Source organism: Colletotrichum acutatum (genome assembly GCF_030867785.1).
Source record: "Colletotrichum acutatum strain CBS 112980 chromosome Unknown BDZ83scaffold_45, whole genome shotgun sequence".
Lineage (NCBI taxonomy): Eukaryota > Fungi > Ascomycota > Sordariomycetes > Glomerellales > Glomerellaceae > Colletotrichum > Colletotrichum acutatum.
This window is the reverse complement of record NW_026849039.1, coordinates 276,461-302,312: the sequence shown is the minus strand read 5'-3', so window position 1 is coordinate 302,312 and position 25,852 is coordinate 276,461. Positions and strand designations below refer to the sequence as shown.

General features: G+C 50.1%; 9 protein-coding genes across 9 annotated transcripts; 5 read left to right on the top strand and 4 right to left on the bottom strand.

Moving 5' to 3' along the window:
• Positions 1–111: 111 nt before the first annotated feature.
• BDZ83DRAFT_792362 (fungal-specific transcription factor domain-containing protein) lies at positions 112–2,622 on the bottom strand (the record flags this gene model as incomplete). The annotated part of the gene is made up of 2 exons (XM_060515755.1): positions 2,412–2,622; positions 112–2,175 (listed from the first exon to the last, which is right to left on the bottom strand). Exons 1-2 carry the CDS (start codon positions 2,520–2,522, stop codon positions 112–114), a joined length of 2,175 nt encoding a protein of 724 aa, XP_060365163.1. The 5' UTR covers positions 2,523–2,622.
• A 120-nt stretch (positions 2,623–2,742) lies between these two features.
• On the top strand, positions 2,743–4,613 carry BDZ83DRAFT_699216 (major facilitator superfamily transporter; the record flags this gene model as incomplete). The annotated part of the gene is made up of 3 exons (XM_060511403.1): positions 2,743–3,211; positions 3,275–3,355; positions 3,412–4,613. The coding sequence occupies exons 1-3, from the start codon at positions 3,025–3,027 to the stop codon at positions 4,611–4,613; spliced, it is 1,470 nt and encodes a 489-aa protein (XP_060365162.1). The 5' UTR covers positions 2,743–3,024.
• Positions 4,614–5,526: 913 nt separating this feature from the next.
• Positions 5,527–6,003, top strand: BDZ83DRAFT_651687 (uncharacterized protein; the record flags this gene model as incomplete). The annotated part of the gene is made up of 1 exon (XM_060510469.1): positions 5,527–6,003. The coding sequence occupies one exon, from the start codon at positions 5,527–5,529 to the stop codon at positions 6,001–6,003; it is 477 nt and encodes a 158-aa protein (XP_060365161.1).
• A 201-nt stretch (positions 6,004–6,204) lies between these two features.
• Positions 6,205–8,160, bottom strand: BDZ83DRAFT_577367 (major facilitator superfamily domain-containing protein; the record flags this gene model as incomplete). Its single annotated transcript, XM_060505015.1, has 6 exons — positions 6,205–6,382; positions 6,444–7,308; positions 7,383–7,446; positions 7,515–7,659; positions 7,741–7,829; positions 7,885–8,160. The coding sequence occupies 6 exons, from the start codon at positions 8,158–8,160 to the stop codon at positions 6,205–6,207; spliced, it is 1,617 nt and encodes a 538-aa protein (XP_060365160.1).
• Positions 8,161–8,545: 385 nt separating this feature from the next.
• Positions 8,546–10,541, bottom strand: BDZ83DRAFT_621120 (ferric reductase NAD binding domain-containing protein). Its single transcript, XM_060508240.1, has 4 exons — positions 10,252–10,541; positions 10,041–10,196; positions 9,110–9,987; positions 8,546–9,056 (listed from the first exon to the last, which is right to left on the bottom strand). The coding sequence occupies exons 1-4, from the start codon at positions 10,446–10,448 to the stop codon at positions 8,617–8,619; spliced, it is 1,671 nt and encodes a 556-aa protein (XP_060365159.1). The 5' UTR covers positions 10,449–10,541; the 3' UTR covers positions 8,546–8,616.
• Positions 10,542–11,849: 1,308 nt separating this feature from the next.
• BDZ83DRAFT_621118 (uncharacterized protein) lies at positions 11,850–14,742 on the top strand. Its single transcript, XM_060508239.1, has 4 exons — positions 11,850–12,382; positions 12,445–12,563; positions 12,622–13,060; positions 13,135–14,742. Exons 1-4 carry the CDS (start codon positions 11,871–11,873, stop codon positions 14,330–14,332), a joined length of 2,268 nt encoding a protein of 755 aa, XP_060365158.1. The 5' UTR covers positions 11,850–11,870; the 3' UTR covers positions 14,333–14,742.
• On the bottom strand, positions 14,560–16,412 carry BDZ83DRAFT_777909 (uncharacterized protein; the record flags this gene model as incomplete). Its single annotated transcript, XM_060515492.1, has 3 exons — positions 15,242–16,412; positions 14,639–14,678; positions 14,560–14,608 (listed from the first exon to the last, which is right to left on the bottom strand). Exons 1-3 carry the CDS (start codon positions 16,143–16,145, stop codon positions 14,560–14,562), a joined length of 993 nt encoding a protein of 330 aa, XP_060365157.1. The 5' UTR covers positions 16,146–16,412.
• A 1,828-nt stretch (positions 16,413–18,240) lies between these two features.
• Positions 18,241–20,262, top strand: BDZ83DRAFT_577364 (uncharacterized protein; the record flags this gene model as incomplete). The annotated part of the gene is made up of 1 exon (XM_060505014.1): positions 18,241–20,262. One exon carries the CDS (start codon positions 18,241–18,243, stop codon positions 20,260–20,262), a length of 2,022 nt encoding a protein of 673 aa, XP_060365156.1.
• Positions 20,263–23,033: 2,771 nt separating this feature from the next.
• Positions 23,034–24,485, top strand: BDZ83DRAFT_651679 (transferase family-domain-containing protein; the record flags this gene model as incomplete). The annotated part of the gene is made up of 1 exon (XM_060510468.1): positions 23,034–24,485. The coding sequence occupies one exon, from the start codon at positions 23,034–23,036 to the stop codon at positions 24,483–24,485; it is 1,452 nt and encodes a 483-aa protein (XP_060365155.1).
• Between the last annotated feature and the right edge of the window lie 1,367 nt (positions 24,486–25,852).

The window sequence follows — 25,852 nt, the reverse complement described above, 5'->3', positions numbered from 1 at the left end:
TAGCTGGTACTGGAATGAGCTTGTCTTATAGCTCCTGCACTGGTCTAGACTTGGCTTTCTGATTTTCTCATAGTTGATCTTCAAACTATCATTCTCGAATTCGCGCTCAGATCACATGCTTGCTTGATCATGCATAAGAGTGTTGATAACATGCTCCCATTGAGACAAGTCCCCGCTCTCAGGAAGAAAGAAGCCAGGATCATCCCACGTCATCTGTGCGCTTGTCGTGCTGTAAGGAAGGCCCAAACCAGCCATCAGAGGATCAAAGTCGGGACTCTCAACTGGCAACTGAGGTTGTGTCTCCATTACTGGTGGTTGGCCAACCAGCTGAGAGAAGCGCCTGCTGGGTGAAGCTGACGCCAGAGCTAGCGGAACTAGGGGGTTGCCTGGTGGCGGGTAAGACTGCCTTGCCTTTTTGACACAGAGCTCAACTATTTTGACTTCAGCGAGGGCAAATTCATTGAGCCAGACGTCATTCCTCTGCATCTCGCAGTATGCAGATAAGTCCTCGAGGATGGCCTGAGACCGCCGAGAATGAGGGTCGCGGACAGCAATGATGCCCAATACCAGAGCACTGTTAAAGAGATTGTGTGGTCCCAGACTCCACTTCAGCCGGTCGTTAAGAGGTTGGATAAACATCCTGAGACCCATGTCAAGGTCTGCGCAGGCGGAAGCTATGCATACATCATGACTGTGTCTGTAACGATTTGTGATGGACTGACGGAGAAGAAACGGCCGGTGAAGTGTGACTCTTGCGAAATGGTACATGCTGTGCAGATGTAATCTCTGCCAGGGGAGGAAAGGGAGACGGTCGTCCTTGGAAATGTCCGGGTCCTCCAGCTCGAAATACGGTGGTAATCTACCTCTCCAAGTATCAATCTCTTTGTCAAGCGTGAGAACAGTCTCATAGGAGACTGTGAACAGACCAAAACATCGCTCTTGAATCTTGCCTACGACCACGGCAAGTTCGTGAGCTAGGCGGCTGAAGACGCTCGCTGTTGGCTCTGAAAGGGGTGCTTCTGGGATTGAGGCGGCCTCCTCGTCATCTAGGTCGTCTAGCCAAACATTGGAGGCCTGTTTAACAAGACACTGTTGATCTACAATTGCGAACGGCCGGCCAAGAGCTAATGCTATGGTTTTGTCGAGCATGTAGAGATTGCTCCATAATCGTCGTCTGGTCTCTGTCTCTTTTCTGGGAAGTCTCCACCGTTCACCGTCGATATGCATACCCTGCGCTTGAGCCATTCGCATTGCGAAGCTTGTTGTGAGCCAGGACTCCGGCACACGACGGGTGTAGATGAGATAGCGAGTGACTAGAACGCCAGCTCGCACGAGGTCCGTTGACTCGCCATAGAATGTAGGGGCAATCACGATAGCTCTTCGAGCAGCCCAGTAAAACCGTTGTGACGTATCGTAGACCTCTCGCTGAATCTCTCTGTTCCGCGGTCTTGGGCAATCCAACAAGACCCCATAGGCCAAGACGATGAACAGCAAGGCCAGCCAGCGAAGATCAATCGTGGCAAAGTCATCAAAGCCGAACTTGCGAGACCAAAAGTTTTCGTACTTGGCTTTGAAAGAGGTTGGCTGAACCGCGTCAATCGCCCAGTTGAGCTCGTTTAGGAAGCATTCCGTCAGCCTGTCGACTGTGGACTTCTTGCGCGGCAGCAGTCCGAGAAGATCCCAAATCTGAGAGAAGGGGCCATTCTCTTCTCTGAATGAATGAGTTGATCCCGCCTGGGGTTTTGAGCTGAGGCCAGACGACAGCTCTGGGGCGGGCGCTTGGATGATTTTTGCGGCGGCTTGAGGGCCGAAGTACGAAGAGCCGAAGAAGGATGGCGCATCGCGGCTTTTGAAGAGATTACCGACGAGGTTTTCTGAGGACTGATCTTGGCCGCTACTCTCGCCTTGCCGTCCTCCGCCACGACTTGAAGATCTTGATGGGAAGGTCCTGGAACCCGAGGAGCTACCAGGTTGCTCAGCATTTTGTGCAGGGATTGCATTCATGGAAGGAGGTGAGACTGGGGTTGCCAAGTTGGCGATCGGCGAAGTCATGGGAGGGTCGCGATGGCCTTGAGACACTCTTGGGCCATCATCGTCTTCGACTAAGTGACTATAGGAGCACGACGAGCCCACTCCTCGTCTTTCACAGTTGAAACATGGTCGCGAACCATTGCACTGATGAAGTGAAGTCAGTGAGATGATAGAATTTGGTACAGAGTCTGAGGAAGCTCCGCAAGCCGTCGTCAAATTGAGTTCAGCATTGGCGCCGTCGATTATGTTTGCACCAAGACTACTCAAAATGAAGTCTCAGCGTAATGGTGCTTCATGTAGGCTGTCGGGAAATGAAGAGATGGCTTCGACGAGACCATCGTATCGTGCCAAAATGAAAATGAGACTGCAAGCTCACTCACTCTCTGCTTTCGCCGATGACACGACTCGCACGCAACCGCATGCCTACCTCGCTTCCTTTTGCGAATAATCGGACTTTTCGGATTGGTCGCCCTGGGCGTTGAGGTATCCATTGAGAGGATGCTCGGACTGTCTGCCGGAGTATTGTCGCGTGCTTGCGAGATCGGGAAATAGGCCCCTTTTGTACGAACCAGAGGGCGATGTCGGGGTATTCAAATGGGCAAAGAGACTTGGCTATCAGTCTCTCCACATTTTGCTGAAAGGAAAGGTTCGGCGCTTCTAGGCTATTCGCGGACTAAGAGATAAGAATCCTACATTCCCCGGCTTTGCCCCCGCTAGACCACAGGGATGGTCTTTCGATGCGACGATAAGCTTGCCAATTTCCCGATGCCTAGCCATGTGTGTCGGTCGAAAGCCGACTTTGGTTGATAGGCGAATGCAGTGACCTCACCGTGCCTCTGTGATGCATCTTTTGCATAAGGTAGATATATGCCCTTTGAGGGATACTATGACTAGTCGTATGGACATGTCGTCAGCTCAAGACAGAGTCGCAACATATCTGCATCAATTCGCTTGATCAACTGAAGACATTCAACAACCGCCAGCCATAGAACAATGTCTTCGGAAAAGATGCCAATGGACGCCAAAGATGGTGATATCGAGCCCCATTCGGCAGCCGCGAGCTCCGACCTCACGATCGACCCGGCTGCGGAAAAGCGCCTCCTAAAAAAATTGGACGCATGGCTCTCGCCAATGATGATCATTGCTTTCTTAGTCGCTTACCTCGATCGCAGTAACATCGGTACGCAACTCTTAACTCACAGGTTTACTCCAATCAACCGAATCTAATTGGGTCTGGATCTAGGCAACGCCGCGATTGCAGGCATGACAGAGGACTTGAGCCTCACGGGCAACAAGCTGAATGTCGCTGTTACTGTGTTCTATGGTAGGATGACACACCCTGTTCTGCGCGTGAATAATACTGGCTAACACGGACATCAGTGACTTATATCACCTTCGAAATCCCGGCATCCCTAATTCTCAAGAAAGCACGGCCGAGCCGACTTATCCCATTCTTCATCCTGTCCTGGAGCGCAACAGTCATCGGTTCGGCCTTTGTCACCAACTATGCCGGTCTTCTCGCAACTCGTCTCCTCATTGGCGTCTTTGAGAGTGGTCTTTTCCCGTGCCTGACGCTCTACCTCAGCACGTACTACAAGCGCGAGGAGCAAGCTCGAAGAATTTCATACCTTTTTGTTGCGTCTGCGTTGTCTGGTGCCTTTGGCGGTCTTTTGGCCTATGGACTGACAAGCTTGCACGGTGCAAGCGGCTTGGCTGGATGGAGATGGCTTTTTCTCATTGAAGGTGTCATCTCCGTGGCGGTTGGTTTGGCCTTCATCCTCCTGCTTCCTGATAGCTTCGAGTCGGCTAGATGGCTTACCGAAGAGGACAAGGCGCTGATGCGCATCCGAGCTGAGCAGTCTAGGGTCTACCAGGGCGAGTCAGAGACGTTCGATAAGCAAGAAGTCAAACTCGCATTCAAAGATCCCAAGGTTTGGCTGTCAGCTGGCTGCCAATTCTGCGCGAATACCTGCTCCTTCGGCTTCGGAACTTTCTTGCCAGTCATCATCCGCGGGTTTGGATACAGCAGCATCAAAACCCAGCTCCTTACCGTGCCGGTCTACATCTGGGCATCGGCAGTCTACCTCACCATTGCCTACATCTCGGATAAGATCAACAAGCGTGCTGTTTTCATGGTCCCGATGGCTTTAATCACCGCCACGGGTTATGCTCTCATGCTTGGTGTAAGCATGAAGTCAACTTCGGTCCTGTACTTTGCGACTTTCGTCACGGCGACGGGTATCTACTGTGTTGTCGGGCTCAATGTCACGTGGATTTCGAATAGTAACGCTGGATACTTCAAGCGTGCCACGGCGATTGGCCTGCAACAGACCATCGGAAACAGTGCTGGCATCATGGCTGGACAGATCTACCGCATCACTACTTCGGACGGAAGATACACGATTGGTCATGCGGTCTCTATCTGCACCATTACGATTGCGTCGGTCGGGTACTTTACCATGTGGACTTTGCTGAACAGAATCAACAATAAGAGGGAGAACATGGATATCGATGAGAGGTCACGAGAGATTGACCAAGGAAAGAAGGGCGATAGACATCCCGACTTCCGATACACGCTTTGAGTCATTTGGAGATTTCTCGAGTGACCAAAAAGTCTCATTATGATGCAAACTTAGTTCTCTCATCATAGCTAAATACATGTCTGCATATTTGTAATTAAAGTACACTGCAGGACTCCGATCACTGCTAATAGTCCTGGGGATTGAGTAATAGTTCCTTTTGAGTATCTCTCTCTTGTTGAGATGGATAAACACCAACGAATTTCTTAGAATATAAGGGCGAGATTATTTTGAGTTGTAGTTTGCGGCCTCCTGCATGCTGCATGATGAGGCAGCGAGTTATAACCCCAAATAGGCCATACCATCGAGATTAGGCTCTCTATCAGGCCGGCAGCCAATACCCAATTGTTAAGGCAAAAGATGGGCCAAGGCATTCAAAAGCGGTCTGCTCGGAAGTTTGAACAGGAGGCTGCAGTCTCCATGTCGTTGAAGTCTCGCCCATCCTTATACTGCATCGAATGGACCCTCCCACAATACGAGACTACTGCGCAGACTTATGCATCCAATAGTCGGCAACGGCGCAGGCTATACGGCGCGCGTATCGAGTGTTAGCAATCAAGCATCATCCGGATAAACAGCCGCCAGGAGCAAAAGCTGGCAGCGAAAAGTTCCGCATAGTAAGTCCTTAGGGCGTGTATCACAAGCTACATCAACACTCGATGCATATTGAATCATAGACTGACATTGATTTACAAAGGTTCAGATACAAGAGGCATACGAATTTCTTCGAGACTCATCGAAACGCAGTCGATACGACACATATTATGAGAGCGTCAAAGAGCAGTGGAGAGAATAGCAGGATGAAGAGTGCAGACGAAAACGACAAGAACGAGCCAGAGAGGAAGAAAGGCAGAGGCAAGCTGACGAGGCTGAACGGGCTCGTAGACAAGATGAGGCTCGAAAGGCTGCGGAAGAGATGGCTGAAATAATTAGGAAAGACGCCGAGGATGAAGAATGGAAACGGAGAGCCCGAGAGCACGAGGCTCAGCGCCGGGAAAGGGAAGATCTTGAAAGAAGAAAAAGGGAAGCAAAAGAGAGACTGAGACAGATGAGAGAGGATCTTGCGGAGCTGCGGTCGAAAGATGCAGCACGAAAAGCTAGAGAACAACAAGAACAAGACGCCAAGGAAAGGGTTTGTCAACAGGAAGAGAAAGCCAGAGAACTCAAGCGTCGACAGGAACGCGCTGCCAAGGAGCAACTGCGTCGACAGAGAGAAGTGGAGGCCGAAAGAAAAAGCAGAGAAGCCGCAGAGAAAGCGCAGGAGCAACTGGAAAAAACCGCACAAGAGCGGCTCAAGATGTTGATTATTGAAGAGAAGCTGGGCTTTGTTCGTGGGCACTGGGCTAAGATGAGAGAAGCGGCGGATAAGCGGGACGCAAACGCGACTTCGTAGTGTTTCAATCCTGTCAAAGGAGAAGAGAAGTGTGACCATCCGAGGTACGGCTGGCCTCGGAAGAAAGGGGAAGCAATCTGCACGTTCTGCTGCGAGAAAAGAGCAAAATTTTCATTCCGCTGCCCTGAATGCGATACCGCAGCCTGTCCGGTATGCAAGGCTAAATACTGTCATTTTTGACATCGAATCAATACAAAAACATCAAATGGAGTACTTAATGAACAATACCCAGGCAATAATGATCAGCGAGCAGACCAGACCAATGCCTACTGCAGTGTATACCTTAGATGGCTTACGCCCAACGCAGTCCTCAAGCTTGCCCTCTTTCTCAAGTCCCATGCGCCTCTTGTTGTTGATGCTAAGAATTCCCGAAAGATACCTAGACAAGAATATCAGTAAACGATATGAGTGCAAATCATGTTTCAGCAACTTCAACTTACTTTCGGTCCAAGATCCCGTAGAACAGGCCGAGACAGAACTCCAGACCCTTGACAGCCACAAAGAAGGCGATGACACGCTCATATGTGCCCCCAGGGGTGATGTCTTGCAATCTTCCGGCAATCATGTCCACGATGACGCTTCCAGCATTATTGAAAACTTTCCAGATTCCGAATACCAGGCCAAGTTCAAGCTGGTCAGGGACGATGAGAGGAATCGACGCCAAGAAGGGAAGAGCATTCATCGTCGAAGCCACAGATGCGATGACCATGGAGCCAAGAGCGTTCGTCTGGGTGTATCCAATGAGGCAATACACCAGAATCCAAATGGCTGATGTGACACTCACAAACACCATCCTGTGACCGAAGATGTCAAAGTAAGAGCCGATCAATGGTGCGCAGATGACAGGGATGACCTGTTGCACTGCGGATGTGTATCCGGCAAGCTGAGCGGTGGAACCTCGAGTCTCAGTAATGATGTCGGCATTGAGACCGTTGAATCCGCCTACCACACCAGCTTGGAGAATTTGTGTGCAGGCAACGAGCCAGAAGAAGCGAGGGACGTGGAGGAGGGAACTCCAGTCAGGAAAAGCTCGCAATGTGCGGGTACTCTTGCTGGTGTTGGTAGTGGCAACTTCGGTGTTACCAGCCTGCAGACGTTCACGGCGAGTGATCTCCCTGGCTCGCTCCTGGCCTGTGGGCATACGCGTCCAGGCTGGACGTGTCCAGACCCACCAGACGTAGAAGATGTTTTGCAAAAGGTTGGCGAAACACACGATGGCGGGGATCCAGAGCGCCCAGCCCCAGAATGAAGTAGCATCTCGCATCGGGACCGCGGTGGCTTTCGCAATGAGTACGATGAGTTTTCCTGAATCCAGACAAAACATCAGTATCTGTGCCTCTGAAGCATCATGTCGTGTACATGTAATCGCAGAAACCTACCGATCGACAGATCTAAGCCGTACACCAAACCGAGTCCCTTGTGCTGGAACCAATGGGCCAAGATCTTCAACCGTCGTTAGCCTGGTCCGTGGTCAAAGTTTGACAACGTCATAATACTCAAGCAAAACCGACCTTAGATGTGCATGTCTCGATAACAGTGCTTCCAAAGCCCATGATCACTCGGCCAGCGACTACTAGAGCAAATGAATCCTGGTTGGAGCCAGCCGCCGATATCACCGCGCCGATGAAGATTGCGACTGAGCACGCCAAAGACCCCCTATTGATATCCCGTTAGCGAACAAAGGTCTTATGCTGTTTATTCTCCTCCAACAGAGTCAAAAATTTGACTGGAGCCTACCATTCAACGCCATAGTGGTCGAGCCCGTAACCCCCCAGAATTGGAAGAACGGTGTTCACAAGCGATGTGGCTGAAGAAATAGCTCCGTACTAGAAAGAGTCAGTATAGGTCTTTCTCTGTAAGACTTTGACTTCCAAACCTTACCTGAGAGTTGTTGATATCCAGATTCTTGATCAAAGTGCTCTTGAGAGGGCCAAGGGTGTTCTCGGAGAAAGACGAGCCCCAGGAGAGGGCAACACCACAGATGAGAGCGGTAGCCTTCCACGTCCATGGGAAGTCTCTGACTGATTCAGTTTCATCAGAGGGATATGTCGTAGCGTCTGCGATGCCCTTCTCGTCGGTCTCGGACCGTGTTGGGGAGACGTTGTCATCGCCATCCGCAACGGGCAGAGGCTGCTCGACTGGATCCTTGGAGATCATTGCAAATCGCAGCAACAAGTGGCTTAGGAGAGAACAGGGAAAAGTCGAGAGAATTGAGCATGAAAAAGCCAAAAGTTTACCGCCGAAGAGGCGCAAAAGGATCAGGTTTTATCAATCTTTGTTCGTAAATCAGATAAACTGCCAAGACCGTGGCTCGGCGTCGGTTTGGCTCCACACACATTGGATCCTGGCAAAGTGCACTAATGCAAGCGCCCCAACGCGACCCATTTATGATGGGCATGGGCGGCTTTTTAGACATGTGGGCGCATCTTGGGTGGCATTGCGCCGGCTGACAGCAGGGGCTTTGGGTTTCCTGGGACGGATGCCTTATTTACCCCTCGTGAGATTTGCCCTGTCACTCTTTTGGCAAGTAATAGCGTCTTGTGTGGAAGTGAAAGAAGCTTGCAATTTATCGCTAATGATCTGAAGTCTAGCTTGATATCTCTAGTCCCCCGTCTAAAAGTCTTCAGAGTGTACGTCTATTCGAAGGTCTCGCCTCTTCCGCCAACTTTCCGCTGAATCCCTTACAGCTTCCATCAACGATTCTGGGCCGCAAGTGGCCATCAAAACCCTTTGGCGACTCTCAACAAACTGCATGGCATCACTGATAACTGATTCTATGTCCATCCTTTTAAAATGGAGGTTATAAGCCTGCTCGACTTCATGGCCGTTTGTTCGGGCAAGCAGACTACTTGTATCGTCGGCGCTCGATACGGCTCCATAACCCGGCGCTCTGGTCCCAGACAGTAGCTGACTTTCAACATCGTGAGCAATATCGTATGGCGTGGCTATTGAGCTTGATGTCGCCTCTTCGTTTGTGACAAAGAGTGATACTCTGACGGCCGGTCCTATCTTCATGAGGTTGTTCAGATGCTCGGAGAACCACTTGAGATGCTCTATCGCCGCATTAGGAAAACCCACCGAAAAAAGAGTATGCAATACAACTCACCTATACGTCTGACAGTCCACACAAACTCGACAGACTGAAGCTTAGGTCTTTCAGACTGTCCAAGGATCCGATTCATGAGGCCAAACGTGAAGGCCGCTCCACTCCCACCAGCGATAAAGATCAATTTATCGTAGTTGTCCATGTTGGGACATACACCGTACGGCCCATCAATCGATGCCCACGCCGTAGAACGAGGATGGCATGTGATAAAGTTGCTGACAGCTTTGGTAAATCCTTGGTGAGATTTCATCACAACCTCCAAGCCAGAGGGGCCATTATTAACGATTGTGAATGGGTGATTCTCATAGATATGGACCCGCGGGATCCAGAGGAAGATATGAGTCCCGGGTGAGGCAGCTTGGAGACCTGGCTTTTTGAGAAGCAGGCGGGTTCCTCCATCCGGGAGCGGATAGAAGGTGACAGAGTTGTTGATGAGATTGTAAAGCATCCTGGAGGCTCTGATGGTACGATCTAGTAGCCAAAGTCCGAACGAAAAGCTCATCAAAGCTGGTATTCTCTTTGCCCAGTTTGGTCGATGCAGCCCCGTCAAGATGACGGCGGCTGCGAAGCCAGCAATGTGACTAATGTAAAAGAGCTCGTAGTTCCTGTGTCTCAGGATGCCGAGGAATAGAATGATCATTCCGATCGCGGCGCCGATACCAGCTAAGTCTTCGGGCTTCAGCAAGCTTGCCAGCTTGCCATAGCGATGGAAGTGCATCGTGTAGAAGATGGCGTGCAGAGCTAGCAACAGGACGGCAGTATACCCCACAATTCGGTGTAGGATATTGAGCTGTGCATGTGATACTCCCACCATTGGAGTCAATGGTGTATTCTTCATTCCGAAAAAGATGCATAGCGTCATGTTTGCGGCACACATCCTGGAACATTTCAGTCGATGCAAAAAGACTTAAAGAGTACGAGAGAGAGTCACCATCCAAACCTAGACGCCCAATGATTGAGTAGGCGCCTCATGACGATGTTGGTCGAGCATAAAGTGACGTTGACGACGATGTAGACCCCGACCATCGCGATGAACCCGAAAGAGGGCCTTCCAAACCATCCCCAATCCACACGTCTCTCCAGCTGTCTAAGAGCCTCATTAGCATCTAAGTGTTGGGCCGACAAGGCGTGTTCCCACATACCGGAAGAAGTCAACGCATGCCTGGCGCCCGGGGCCCTTTAGCCCTTGAGCTGATTTAGAACATGGGTTCTTGTTGGAAGCCTCGCGTAGCCAATAGGCTACGAAGGTCAAAAACACGAGACCAAAAAGAAACGCGACGTAGAAATGTAAAGTATCCTCATTAGCTTTCTGCTTCGGGCTCTTGAATGCTTGCACCATCTTGTTGGTGAGGATGGTTGAGGAGACGGATGTGGTGAGACCGAGGTAGAACGATCGCGCAGGCACATCGAGTCACGAAACGGGAGATGTGCGCTGATTGATAAGATGAACATGGGAAAGATTGATAAGATTGATAAGATTATTCACCAAAGAGATTTTCGGAGGGCCCACAGGCAGTGAGCCACGCGGTCGCTTGAGAGACAAATGTTTTGACACGTGAGCTGGCCAGCTGGCCGTTCTATGTAAGACAGCTTAGGAAGTCCCAGTCTGGACACTGACAGCTGACAAAATCCCATCTTTAAGCTGGGTTACCCCAAAGCTGCAGGGTAATTAACATCGAGCGTTCTCTCACGGTGAGAAAAGCCTCGATGGTGGAAACCAAGACGACAGGGGTGTAAAATGCTGCAGATTTCTCACGGTGAGCAAACACCTCTCGATGGCAGGCGAAGTGGAGAACAACGCAACGAAGGGGGGTCAGAATGACTACCGGCATCGGACTCGGTGAGCTTGTGGCGTTAGCCTGCTCAACTTGTTATGCTAATTAGTGAGACAACGATCATCTGTTTAGGCCCGAGGTCGAAATCACAGCTCAGGATTCAGGACTATGGATATTGAAGAATATTCTTGGCTGATTTGAACTGCGGCCGGGTACTGATGTTGATACCTCAACTGTATTGCAAGACTGTTGTCACATTCAAGGAATCATAATGCTTCAGATCATGAAGTCTTCCAAGTTCAAGTTACAAGCAACCCGAGCGTACGGTCTTATTCACGATTCTGTGTAGTGATACTGCGAAGCCTTTTCCTTGTGTCTGGAACGAGAAATCCGAGCGAGGTGCTTTAAGTTCTTATTGTATGATTATTCGCAACAGGACCTCGCTGACTCTTAGAATGAGGCATAGATCACGGTTGAGGCGCAGCTAATTTCACAGATGAGTGTTGAACAACTTGGCCAAAATGGTGGGAAGACTTTGCAACGGGGAATAAGTTGGGGAGCGTGCGACCAGATACCTACATTGTTGATCATTCAGAATAGTCAGTAAATGATGTAGGAAGTTCTTAGAGTGAACATTCGGAAAGTCTCGAAGTGGATCTCCTGTTCACCCGTCCATAGTATTCTCAGCGTTTAAGTGCTCCGAAGCAGCATCTCCGAACCATGCTTCCGGTGCTCGGCGGACTCACGGAATCCGCCATGATCTGATAAGCTGATAAAGAACTAAATGAATCGCAGTCTAACTGTCTCTGTCAGTAAATGTGGGCAGAGGTCAAGGGTTAGTTGATTGATAACTCCTAGTGCGGGTCGGTTCTCCGCAAATCCGACCAAAGCCGAGATGCACGAGTGGAGCTCAAATTCTGCATGAAAGGGGGGTGACATTGCCTCTCTCGCACAAGTCGCCATCAAATGCTCCGACTCGCCGCGCGATGGATAACTCTATATGTCTCTGTAGCTCGATTCGGCTTCTATCCAAGCAATATGACGAAGAGCGAGCTAGAGAGTTGATCCCTGCCCTCAATAGCCACCTCGAGGACGTCCGCCGACTCCTGGCAAAGTCAAAGGCACTGTCCCGGGATGTGCAGTATCAGATCACGCCACGCAACCAGCGTACGAACAAGGCCCTGTCCGTGGACTCGATTGACCTGGCGCCCGTCAAGCAGATTTACGAGGTCTTCAGCGAAAACGTCGATGGCTTTTGGGTAGCCTCTGATGACCGTGTCAATGCCGACTTGCGTCGCCGGTTGGCTTGCATAGTAATATTCTTGAGATCCAAGTTGGATCCTGAAGCCTCGGTGCCACCACATATCGCCAAGCCATTTCACGGCCAAACGAACTATGCGGATATTCGAAATTCTGGAAGGAAGTATATTCAAATCGCCCGAAAGCTGGGTGGTCTTGGATCGATTCTTTGGCTTCCTTTAGACATTCCGCCCTCCACGTAAGACTCAAGAGTGTGCACTGCCCATGTAGGTATCTGCAAAACTGACTTATGCCGGGAAGTTATGAGCGATACCTGAACATAGATGATGAGGAAGTCTTTAATCATTTAATATCTCTCGCTCCGCAAGTCACGGATCACGCGGACGTAGTACAACGTCTCATTCTAAGTCAGCTACGTGGTGAGCTGCCTCGTGTTTTCCCTCCCAAGGCTTATATCAAACTCATCCAAGGCCGCAGATCCATCTTTGAAATCATCTTACTATAATCTCTTTGTCGACTATTCAGAGTTGATACCAGCAGCGGATCAGCTGCTACTCTTACTTCAAGCGTTCGGCGCAGTTGAAATCCCCGAGGTCCTTCTGAAAGGTGTTCGAAGACAGCAGCGCCGATGGAATGCCGACGGAGAAATAGATGCAGTCGATGCTTCCAAGTTTGGACTTTCGACCGAGCTTGTCAAACTCATTTCCGATGATGTTGAGTATTCATGTGCCATAGAGAGCCCTAATATCATTAAACGCAGGTTGGATAACGACACCCTGGCTTTGTCGTTATGCCCCGAATTTTCTGTTTTCCTGTCCCGCGTCTTACGACCAAGGACTGTAGAAGAACTAGGGGCAGTCGCTCTGAAGGTGCTTTGCTTTGTTTGTCCACCATGTTACGAGGGCAATACGGACTGGTATGGCCTAATTCTGACCGATGACACATTGACACCTGATCTGGGGACTTCCCTACTGACAATTCATCATCCAGGTCTGAACCACTCAAATTGGCCGCCTGGCCTATCGTTGAGAAGACAAATAGAGCGTACAAAGTCCCAACACCGCTTAGAACACAAGTCCTCGAGGCTATTCTCTTCTTCTGCGAAAGGGATTCGGTTGCCATGCGCCATGTTGCTGTGGACAGGGCTAGATCATTGTTGCGAAAGTCTATGCCTTACTATCTCCACGCTACGGTTGTGCTCTTCCGCAGCGTTCTTTACCGCAATGATGGAGAGTTCACAAAGTCAGAGGCCCACATACGCGACTTTGTATGGCGTGGCCCGCGGCCCGTTACTCGGCGGGACCACTCACTCCATGGACGACTTCACATATCTCAGATGGAGAACAAGATCAAGTGCACCGACGATGACGTCTCACTTCTCATCTATGAATGGAAGGCAGAATTACCGCTCTCGACTCTAGATACCGAGGTGACATTCCGCCTCCAGAGCACAGCAGCGCGTTTCTTCCAATCCATTGGAAATTTTGCCGCAGCAAGGGCTTCCCTCGAACAGACTCTCTCTCTTGACATGACAAAACCGCTACGTGGGAACACACGCCGACTGTTGGTGAGCAGACTTGCCGACATGTATTGCGAGATGGAAGAATACTCCAAAGCGGCCGAGATTCTTCGGCCAGAGCTGAGTAGCTCGAATAAGCCCGAACTATCACGTAGGGCCTATCCTCGTCTGTTACTTTCATCGGCAGAGTTTAATATCGGGCTCGGAAACCTCGACGCAGCGGAACTACTACTTAGGGAGCTCGAGACGCAACATGCCACACCGATTGGTATAGACACGCTCTTTGATCAGCAGCTACACATGCGTGCTGTCCTCGCTGTAGCTCGGATAGCCCACTTTAGGTCGGATAAGAACGTCGCTGTTACGCGATGGAGATATGCCCTGCAAGAGATTCAGCGTATGCACGCCCTCAAAGCTGAAGCCGGCTTCACGGCGGCGACGATACATTTGTCCCTGGGCCACGCACAGCTTGCCGCCGGCGATGCAGTAGGCGCCTCAGCGTCTTGGGCTGCTGGGTCGGAGATACTCAAGACTGAGACGTGCGAATTTTGGCTTCCGATCGTGCCGACTGTGTGGCTCAAGAAGGTCACGCGCGAGGTCTATGAAGCTCAGGGTTGGACATTTCGCATGATGCTACCTGGTGCTAAGCCTGACGCTACAACACCGTGATTTCTCAACATGATGGTAAATACTCGATTTGGGGTGTTTTGGATGATTTATTCAAGTTTGGCGATTCTCTCCTACGCGGCGTTGTAGTAGAGAACCTTTAGGTGTCTCATGCGGACTCGAAAATTCTCAGTTGAGCTGTTCAGTTGAGCTGTTGAGGGTACAGAATGAATTTATTTACGAAGAGAATGAGATCAAATTGAATGCTTCGTTGCTTCTCAGGACTTAGTCTACCTCAGTCTCATGACAGCCTCTTCCTTGGGCAATTGCTGCTCAGTCCTTTGGTCAGCAGAGGATCACTTGGCCTACCTTATCTCATCAAGAGAAGCAGCCTCTACATATGCCCGATCTAGATATATCAGCAAGAAGCGCGGCTGGGCGTTTCCAGGATGGAAAATATTGAAACAAAGACCTAATCAAGTTGCAGAAAACTGATTAAATACACGTCAAAAAGGAATCGTGTAATGGGCAGAAACCTTTGCTCGATGTCTTTGACAGCACCTATGGCCTTAAAGATGCTTGCTGCTCTGGCTGAATGCTGCCATTGCCCATTGAAACCAAGGGGATATCCCCTCTAGAACTTCCTTGAAAAGCCACAACATCCTCAGAATGGTTGTTTCCAGTCAACCTTAAACAGAGCGTGGTGGTGAGGGTAGGGTTTCAGAACCTTTCCTACAGTGTTCGCATGGAGGTGAACGTGGCACAGATTCTATTTCACACCAAGGCCGTTAGCACACATATATTTCCAAGTTGACCCTTGGGAACGATGGATCTGGAGCCAGAGTAAGAGACTTACAAACGCTATAGTCCAACCAATACCCATGCAGTTCGGAACTCCGTTACATTCAGACTTCAAACAGTCCCACGGCGTACGGTAAACAGCAGTCGAGATTAGCTTCTGTCTTGTGTTACCTGTGGCAACGCCGCACTTTCGCTCATACTCGACACCATCGACGGAGAATCTGTCTGCGCACTGTCTGCTGCCACACATGCCTTGCCACGACGTGCTCTTGCACTCGGCTTGTTGCGGAGACTCTTGCTGATTGTTCTGGCTCTGGCCTTGTTGATTTTGGCATTGTTGTAGTTGCTGTTCGATGGCGGACTTCGAGGCATCGCACTGCGTTTTGGCATCGGTAAGCTCTCGAGACTTTTCTGCATCGCATTGCGTTCTAGCATCGGTAAGCTCTCGCGCCTTGTCGGCTTCGCACTGCGTTTTCTCCTGTGCAAGCGTGGCCACCTTCGTCTCAAGTGCCGTCTTTTCTTGATTGCAACTCTCCTCCGCCTTCCGGACATCATCTTTGCAGCTAGTCTGAAGCCTTTGCTTGTCGCTGTCGCACTGAGATGTCATCTGGCTCCGAATGGCGTCGTTCTCTTTCTCGCACTCGGCTGCGTTCTGGTGGCCAGCCCCGCCTGATGTGGAACCATCGAAAGCATCGTCCGTCTTAACGAGGAGTATGGACTCGGTCATCTCATTAGTGACGGGCTTAAAGGCAGCGTTCGTGCTTATATAACATTTCCCTTTGATCCAGGCTGCTGCAACACACTGCGGATCCTGGGCGCATGCCTGGGCGCAATGAGCAGGCGTACGAGATATGATCGTAGCCTTGTAAGAGTTCGATGGCCAGGATGCACAGGTATATTCGAATGTGCTGTCACTGATGACACCCTTTCCAGAAGACGTTTGTGTAGGGCAACATGACTTGTAGCTTGGGGATGAAAGACAGCTGCCGTTGTCGCCAGTGAGGGGCGCCTGCTCAGCTGCCAAGACCCCGATGATGCTTGGAGCAAGAATGAGTGTAATCAAAGATGAGTGCATAGTAGCGGAGCATATAACAGAAGTTTTCGGGATTGAGTAGAGTTGAATCGACCTATGCAAGTCAAGCCGAAAAAATAAGACGGATTCTCAATGCGTTTGAGCAGGTCTCCAACGAGTTTGTACAAATGGTCGAATTTATTCTTTTGGAAACAATATCAGAAGTGTTCACAGCGACACTCGTGAGTCACCTAATAAACATAAAGTTCTCTCCAATCTAAAGACACAGCAATACCCTTTCGGAGAGATAGATCGGCTTCTCACGTGCCGAGTTCGTGTTCGAAGAAACCGACTAAATGGACGCATCACCTTGTATTACACTACATTGGAAATTGCTTCTTGCCTTACCAATTTCTCAGACTAACGTTGGTGGGAATTGAGGTATCAAATCTCCGATTGGTTGTCATTGAGAATAATAGACTAATCGTTTGGTAGGCCGCCACAGCAATGAAATAATGAATGCAGCCAATACTATTAGTCTTACTGAATTCATGACTGTCTCTTCATCGAGACGGATTCTCAAACGCCACGATAGTTTGCGTTGAGTTACGATCGCCATCACAGCATAACTTAACTTCCGAAATGTCCGACTGTCCAACCAGCCGGCACACCTGAAGCCTGCATGGTAGGACGTAAGCTTTTAGCTTCACGCGTGAGCTCCAAACCCATTATTCGAGAAACTTGAATCCACATCCGGAAGTTCATAGAGCATTGATATTGTTTAACGCACTCACGATGATGTCACTGAAAGATTGAGGTTTTTGAAACTGCTGTTTCCGGAATTCCACTGAGAGCTCCTGCAAACTGTAGCTCTTGAGCGGGTGCGACTCTCCCAGCTGTCCGTACACGCTAATTCGCTGAAGGATAGCCTGACTGTCTCACAGATGGCTTGTCGGGGATCTTAGAGCTGTCTGAGGTGGGCAGTGATTCGTGAGGCATGCGGTTAGTTCAAGTCGATAGCCGGGCAACTGGATCGTCCCGTTCCTTAACATTGTCTCAAAGTACCCCGCAGCTTCGTTCCAAACCGGCGATATCATACGCTCTCAGAAACGATCTACTATCTACGCGGCCGTTTGAAAGACATTCCATCGACGAATCTCCCGAGATCTGTGAACCAAATCCATGGCTTCGAACAATGTCGAACACAAGCAACTGCCAATGAGAATGCTGGATGTCTGCTGCGCTCTGCAAACATCGGCGGAGCTCAGACGTTGCGAAATGGTAAACCAAATTAGACCAAGTTCATCACGGATTGTTTGGTCTCAAGAGCTTGAAACACGGCCGTAGGCACTGTCGGGACCTGCTCGAATAATCATGTCTCGGTAGATCCCTTATCGAGATAGATGATCTACCCGACAAAAGTGTCTTGCCCGCACAGCCACTGCCACAGCGGACAAGCGAGTACGTCCACAGCAACTTTTACCATTATCTCAACGAATCATGTTCGACGGAAAGAATTCCGACTTGTATCGGCTTCTCGAAAGCGACGCTGAAGATCGACATGGCTATTGAACCAACCTGATTAGCAAGTCACCCTGTTGGACTAGCGATGTTGAAGTCCAGTCGCTTTTGGTACCGAATGCATTTGATCATGTTCCACAAAAGCAAATTCTTCCACAACCTCCATGCAGTAAGACTGTGGCTTAATGGTCTCAGACTCTAAGGGCCTTCAGAGTTGCTTCTTGCCTTTACACTGTGTCTCTCTAGCTCCAAATATTTCTTGACTGGGCATTGATCTCGAGAAGGGGTCAACTCTTGAAGATTACTTCCAAGAGAGCCCTTCTCAGCGGTAGAAAACCACATAACGTTTGCGGAAACAGGGAGGCCCGGATGAGAAAGATTGCGGATCATGACGTATACTTTGCAAGAGAAATGCGCCGGTTCACTCCTCAGCTGTTGTAAAGGGAGTTGAGAACATTGCTATGTGGACGGCTTGCTGGTCTTGACAGATGCAATCTCCCGCCTTGTCTACAACTCTCGATATCGTTCCATTCCGCGACGTGTATAAGAAGAGTATCACGCAATCAAAACCACTCTTTTTCTATTCTCAACAAGCATCTATCAAGCTCCAGTGTTGAACTTTTCAAAATTTATCACAATGGTCGCTTCCCAAGCGAGGCTCATTTCTTTTCTCTTTGCCCTCCAGGCAGTAGCTGACCAAATACCACTTGGGTCGGCAGTCCGCAACAAATGGACTCTGGACGCAATCAAGCCTCACACCGATCCAGAGTCCGGCCGTGTCAAGTGTTGTCCGGAAGGGACCTTATTTGATGGCAACTCTTGCGTCCTTGGCGTTCCAAGATGCCCAGACGGCACAAAACTCAGAGGTAGTCACTGCATCTCTATCACGGGCCCCATCTGCCGGGATGGTGAGACCTTCAATGGGCTTGTCTGCATCACGAGCACTCCACCATCTTGCCCTTCCCCGTCGATCCTGAAAGACAAGGCTTGTGTCTTAGAAATCCCACCAAAGTGTCCTTCTGGCACAGAGTTGGCCGACAAAATCTGTGTCTCGACCAAGTTGCCCATCTGCGGCAATGGCGATCGGTTTAACGGCAAAGGTTGCGTCAGTTCCACCTCACCAGTATGCCCTGACAACACGAATCTTTCCGACGGAGTATGCATCAGTATCATATCACCCAGTTGTCCCGCCGGCAGCGAATACGACGAAATCAACAATGTTTGCAGCCATCGTCAGCCTCCTCAATGTCCAGTAGGCACTTTCTCCAAAGGAGGCAACTGCATCAGTGATGGTGGCCCCGAATGCCCAATCGGAACAAGGTTCAGCGTTAAGAGAAACACCTGCATCATGAAGACACCGCCATCGTGTCCCCCTGGCGATACCCTAGAAGACACGAAATGCGTTTCCCAAGACAAGCCTGCCTGCTCACCTGGGACGGAGTTGTCTGCCGACCAGGCTTCAGGCACTTCACGGTGTTGCCCACCTCCCCTAAGGTGGGATGGAGACATCTGCTCATACAAAGTCCCTCCTGAAGGATGTCCGGCAGGAGCGAAACAGGTCGGCAACAGGTGCACGGCTATCACGGTCTTTCCCCCATCATGTCCTCCCGGATTCAAGTTGGACTGCGCCCGATGCATCTCTATAACACCACCAGGGTGTCCTCCTGGCTCGGCTCGCGATGGGACCACTTGTATCTCCGTAGAGCCACCCATCTGCCCTGACGGCACGACACTATCCAACGGGAACTGCGTTCACAAGGGCGAAGCTGTCTGCCCCGAGGAAACTCACGTCCAGGGTGACGAGTGTATCAGCATTCAGCCACCCTCCTGCCCCTCTGGAACCACCTTTAATGGACGAGACTGCGCTATCAGCGGCCGACCAGAATGTGAGGACGGAAGCCACTTCGACGGTACTGACTGCACCCGAGTAGGGGTTCCCCCTCCAAGCTGCCCTGAGAATACCATCTACGACGGTTCACGCTGCGTATCAATCACTCCGCCTACCTGTCCGAAGGGATCATCTCTGAGCGACGGAGCATGTGTCACCGGGCAAAGCCCAGTCTGCCCCGAGGATACGACGCTTGTCGGCGGCGAGTGTATCAGAGGCCCGCCTGCCTGTCCAAAAGGCCTCGTCTTGAAAGGTACCACTTGCGTCAGCATCGACCCGCCGGACTGCCCGCCCGGTCACCAGTGGCGTGGCGGCCGATGCCAGGATACTGAGGAGAAGACCTGTCCTCCTGGATACATCCTCAGTGGGGAGGAGTGTATTTCCGATGAGACACCAGAATGTGACTTGGGCACTCATTTTAACGGAACTGTCTGCGTCGGTGGAACTCCGAGCTGTGAGCCTGGAACAGAATTTGACGGAGAGCGGTGTGCGGCCACCGTGGAACCTAGTTGCCCTCCGGGCACTCACTTCAATGGCAAGATTTGCGAATCTGAGCAGAAACCCGTCTGTCCCACCAACACTTCATGGGATGCTGCTTCCAAGGAATGCGTGGGCCAGACCTTGCCGCAATGTCCCGAAGGCCAGAGGTTCAACGGGGAGCATTGCACTTTGTCATCGGGAGACTGCATGGAGTTTGAGTACTGCCCTCCGGGAATCAATCGTGGTTTTCTCACACCTGATTGTGGAAGCTCTTATCCCAGATGCCAGTAGTTTGGCAATGCAGGCTTGAGCATGATGGGTTGGTATACCTTAATAACCTGAGGGCTATGGGGAGAAGGCCATATTGCTTCGCAGAAGTCTCGAGTGAAGAGAGGCTATAGTCCAATTTAAACGTCTGTTTTTTTGATAGTTTTGCATAATAAATGCAACATTTCTAATAGGTACTCTAGGCGTCACATCCCGAAATCATCTCTCGTTGAATGCGCAGATTGTGGCAATCATGTTCATGGTCGTGGGTTGCTTCTTGTGGAAGATTCAAAATAAAAGCTCCAGCAAAGCTAGGTACACTGTGGTGATACAAAGATTGCAGAACTTCACTTGTTATTGCCTACCGTCAGGTCATTTGTTGAGTTTGGCCAAACTTCATCTGTGTGGCAGATGAGCTTTTACCAGCTTGATAAGTTCGTTTCTATTGCGGAAACTAGGGTGACGAAAAAGAAGGCGATATTCCCAAACATATAAGGCTACAAGCATTAAGAGTGAGCAGATGCCAAGTATAGAGCTACGAAAGATTTAAGATACCAGAAAATGGAGACAAGTACACGTTAAAAGGGCTGTGTATTTTCAGTACTATAGTTCGGAAATTTTCCGATCATGGTATCACGCAAACTTCCTCATCTTCACATTTTCACTTTCAACATAGGCAGGTTCAATACCATTGTTACATGTAACGTTGTAGACTTGCTTCGGAATATGAATAATAGATCACTGTTTCCGCCCTCTTCGACACTCTGAAATCCTACGTCCGGGCTTTGACTCAATATGTCCACGCCGACGACGATATTGCGGTCAATTACAGCAAGACGGAAGACGATAACTTCACGTGCGCTATCAGCGAATTGACTCATCTGACTGAATTGCTGAGGGGAGGAGGCACCGCAAAACTGGAGACCTTTCTTGAGGTAGACAGGTCAAGGGCTTCTGTGATCTCATCCTGTCACTCTTCCTCTCCCAAACCTTTTCCCCATTCATTTGTCAACAATGAAGGTCGCGAGATGGAGCAATGTCCGGAGAGCAGGCCTGAAGTGAAAAGATGGATGAGAAGGGAAGCTTGGAAGGCATCTAGGTGGAGGGCTTGGAGGTCAATTCACTCTTTCGATGCTCAAGTGCCACATCAAGACCATCTTGTGCTTCGAGTTTGCCAAGGGTTCTAGATCTTTTTGCCCAGCAACGGAGGCGACTTTTTGAACATACGATATCGAGGGGCAAAACTCAATAATAATAGTACAAGCCGTGGGAATACGACCCATTAGATCTCCGGGCCCCTAGCTCATTGCGCAATCATGATACCCATAGCGAACTAGATTTGCTGGCGACCTACCTTATTTAGAGGCTTACGATCATCCTCCGTGCGGACGGAGTGTTTCCTTTTCCCGAGTTCTATAGATAAATTGTGATAAACAGGACATGAGGGACAAACATTTCCATTCCGACAACGATAGGGGGCCTGTCTCTGGACTCGAGGCTACTTTTCTCGAGAGACTACTAAATATTCCGTAAGCTGAGGCCAATTCATGAACCGTCAACTGCGATAAACTCAGTTGACCTCCACGCTCTTCCCGCAACAAGACTTCACAGTACAACATCCATGAGGGCATTCATTGATAATCAACTTTGAAGGATGGAGCACACCCTGTCACAGAGCTGAAGGATTATATTGCAAACTGACTCTGATAAAGGCGGCTCACACTGCCAGAACATTCTCTCGCAAATGCCTCAAAATACCTCTCGAGACCGGCATAGTCTTGATCAAACCACCAGGACTTCGCCAGTTGCTAGTGAGGGTTGAATCAACCGGTCCTGCGGACTAGACTCGCCTTTGTGTTACGGACGCTGCGTCCTTAACGGCGCTCAAATTTCATCTTTCATTCTTATGTTTTCAGAATAAAGGTCGCAACTGCTGCCAGAACTGGTTAGACTTATCATCTGTGTCCAGAGCTCTCCCAGCCGAACAATTCACAAGGGGATTGTGTTGCTCTTCACTGAAGAACAAGGAATTAACATACAATACCAATAAAGCTTTCATTGTCTAATACAAAACAGTGCTTTCATGTTGATAAACAGTGCTTTCATGTTGATATTGACTCTAGTTCAATCCGAATTTCTCTATTATACTTTCTGCCATACTTCCAGTTTTCGAAATGCGCCAATCCAAGTTGGTGTTTCAACGAGATGAACAACAAATTAAATAAAACCATACGGTTGTTTTCGAACATCAACGACCATCAGCAGGGCTGATACTAGGAATATGTCCTTTTAGACTCCAGATAACCCACTTCGACTTCAGATTTCACTCATCGAATCATTTCTTCAAAAACCATCAGGTCAACCACGGGCCCCAGCAAGTCAAACTCATACCAGTGGCTGATCAATTTACTTCACCACCCTGATAGCTTCTCATTTTCAAAGAACGACCCCAACGCACCTGTGGGAAAGCTGCGAGCACTGTGAGAGCAACCTATCTCCGAAAAAGGACAGGATCTGTCTGTCCGTTAGATTAAGCTTCACCTTCGTACCAGGCGGGCAGACACAAGAGCCGGAGATATCTTTCTCGAATCATAGTAAAAGTAACTTGTACCTCGGGTACAACATCTTGTCCTTTCCTCTCAATACTTACCTTCACTCGACTGCGAGTTGGCCTCACATAATTTCTGCACAGTTCAAGATTCCTCAAACGAGCTTCGTGAGCCCCGGTCTACACCTCTCCTCCTTCTGTCACTTATACCAACAACCCTTCCCCATAATCGTCACCAATATTCACAATGGGTAGTACCACTGTTCTCAACACCATTGAACTCGGTCTCCTGGACCAGGTTGCCCCGCGTATCTATGTGCGGTCGATCTTTATCTTCGACCAGGATGAGAAGTACACCGAGGAGACAATTGCCCATCTCAAGCTTCGCTTCGGGATTGCTCTTGCCCGCTGGCCCTTCTTATCAGGCCACATTGGCCCAGCCAGTAACAGTCGTCGACCAAATGAACTAGAACTCACCTACGATCTGCTATTTCCCCAAATCAACATGGATCAGCGACCAGACATCTTTGCATATGGCTCAGTTGAGCGAGTTGGAGGTCTCGATTACCAAAGTCTCAAGAAGCGTGGCATGCCTCCTTCATTCATGGACAAGGACATCCTGTCCCTCTCTCCTAACCACCCAAAGCCGGGGGAAACCTGCCCTCCTGTTACATTAAAGATTACAGAGGTTTCTGGAGGCGGTCTCTTCGTCTGCTTTTCTACTCATCACGCCATCTTTGACGGCGGCTTCATCAAGGCGTTCCTTGAGTATTTTGGCCAGGGCAATGATGAATACCCCGAGTTTGCCTTTGTTGACGAGGCGGTTCAACGCCCGCTCATGTCCCATTACACCACCACCGATATCTCAAAGATCACGTTCCCAGAATATGACTTCACCCCTAATGAGACCGTCACCAGCACCCAGAGCATTTCAGAGAAGCCCCCCAAAGCGGTCTGTGTACTCTTCAGCATCCCAAATAAGACACTCTCCGATCTCCACAGCGAAGCCCTCGCCCATGTACGTGGGAAGCACGGTGACAAGGCCTTTGTCTCAAAGGCAGACACCCTGTCCGCCATGATATGGGTCCACGTCACCAGATCCCGCTTCGCCCACCTCTCGGAGCAGGACCATACTTCCTTCACCACCGCCGCAGATGCCCGCCCCCGTCTATCCCCTCCCTTTTCCCCCGGAGCATGGGGTAACGTATACACACAGACCACCAGCGGCCAGATACCGGTAGGGGACCTGATTCAGACCTCTACCTCCGGCACCCTACCCTGCGACGCCGTACCCGCCATCCTCGATGGCTCCTGGCGTGTTCGTCAGGCTGTCAGCAAGGCGAGCACGCCGGGCTACATCCCTGCCCGGATCGCCCTCGCCGCCTCCCTTCCTGACCCCACAATGGAAGGCAAGGCCTTTACGAAGGCGCTCCAGCCTGGCCACGCTGGACTTGGCTGCAGCGTCTGGACACATATGGGTGCCGATGTGGACTTTGGTATCCCGGGAACGGGGGGTAGGGCCGACTACGTGCGCAAGACGTGGTCTGCCAACGACGGCAGCATGAATATCATGCAGCGTCGTGGTGTTACCAAGGGCGAGGCCCCGTGGGAGGTCCTGCTTGCCCTGAGGGAGGACGATATGGAGAGGATCTGTGGGCCGAATGAGCTGGGTCGCTGGGCGTCTACTTGGTGCGCCTAAATATAGAGATGTGGAGGTTTCTGTTCCGAGGGGGGGGGGGGGGGTGAGGGGTGGTGAAGGGGGAAACGGACGATAATGTGGAAAATTATCCTTCTCACTGCTTCGTATCAGGATGCCTCCAACGACAAGCTGAATTTCTGCGTTGACAATCGCGGCAAGGATGGAGTTATTGTGCTACTTTGTCAGAAGCATTGTCTGGGCTTACGACATCGACGAAAGAAGAGCATTCAAGGCACCCGGGGATAAGATGCGCTACTTCCGCCACGCACTGGAATTACCATTTGGCGTTTTTGCGTTGCTTGATGAGGAAGAAAAAGATACCAGTTACTTCATGACACTAGGATTTGAGGAGGAACGAATTATACGTTGGAGCTTTCTATACGCAAAGGGAAGCTCAGCTTCGGCAAGAGGGCTTGGCTCTCATACTAAATAATGAACGATAACGTTGATATAATGATGTTCCACTCTATCATAATAAAAATACGATGGCTTAGACTCTATGACCAGTTCCAATAGCCTGGTATCCTTGATTCAAACAAGGTCGATTGGAAAGGTGAGAAACTACCCACAACGGTCCTGAAAACCCGCTGAGCTTTGCTTCTAAGTACTATCCAAGAAAGCTTCGGCAGAAAGGTCTGATAAGCTTGCTCCAGTCTTAAATGTGAAGCAGAGTAAGGTCATCACTAAATGATGTTCCTGGATCTCATCGAGACTCTTGTCGTTGACAGTGGGGTGACCCGCCACATTAACGCATCCAATCAATGCAGCGTTGCATCCTCGATACTCTGATAGGTCGGAATGGGGGAGTGACTATCTTCATCAGCCCTTCCAACATGAGTTTTACCTCAGATGCTCAATATTCACAACTCAGCAGAGCCTCGGCTAATTGTATTTCCATGATCTTCAATGCCGGAGTCCCTTGCTACAGTAACCGCTCTGCATAAGGTAGTATGTTGCATCCTTGAGAAATGCCAGGACTGATACTTCATGCCATGCACTGGTTGCCATAGCTGCCAAAGGAAAAACCCACTTTCTTCTAGAAAAATTCGATCGCAGGAGTTTTTTTCTGGCACTCTCGCCCGCTTCTTCCAATCGGCAGCCCCAACGAGGTGGAGCATCTTTTCATATCAACCTTTGGGATTCATGCGGATTAGACTTGACGTCTGAACCAGTTCCCGGTGTTCCGTGGTCTGATCGGGGTCTCCGGGAGAATGATCGGAGCGAACAAGCCGGATCGGGGCAAGCCGAGTCGTGACGCCATTTGACTTATCGGGCGCGGTGTGGCCGTGCTTGTGCTAGGTTGCTTCCCCCCCCCCCCCCGGTGAGAGGGAGGGAAGAGTTATGAACTGATGACTGATGGTTGGCGA

Coding starts and splice junctions, on each gene's coding strand:
- BDZ83DRAFT_621120 (XM_060508240.1), bottom strand. CDS start 10,448: ATGGTGCAAGCATTCAAGAGCCCGAAGCAGAAAGCTAATGAGGATACT. Junction 9,988..10,040: donor TGGGCGTCTAGGTTTGGATG/GTGACTCTCTCT, acceptor GAAATGTTCCAG/GATGTGTGCCGCAAACATGA. Junction 9,057..9,109: donor GTGGACTGTCAGACGTATAG/GTGAGTTGTATT, acceptor ATGCGGCGATAG/AGCATCTCAAGTGGTTCTCC.
- BDZ83DRAFT_621118 (XM_060508239.1), top strand. CDS start 11,871: ATGGATAACTCTATATGTCTCTGTAGCTCGATTCGGCTTCTATCCAAG. Junction 12,383..12,444: donor TTAGACATTCCGCCCTCCAC/GTAAGACTCAAG, acceptor TATGCCGGGAAG/TTATGAGCGATACCTGAACA. Junction 13,061..13,134: donor TACGAGGGCAATACGGACTG/GTATGGCCTAAT, acceptor TTCATCATCCAG/GTCTGAACCACTCAAATTGG.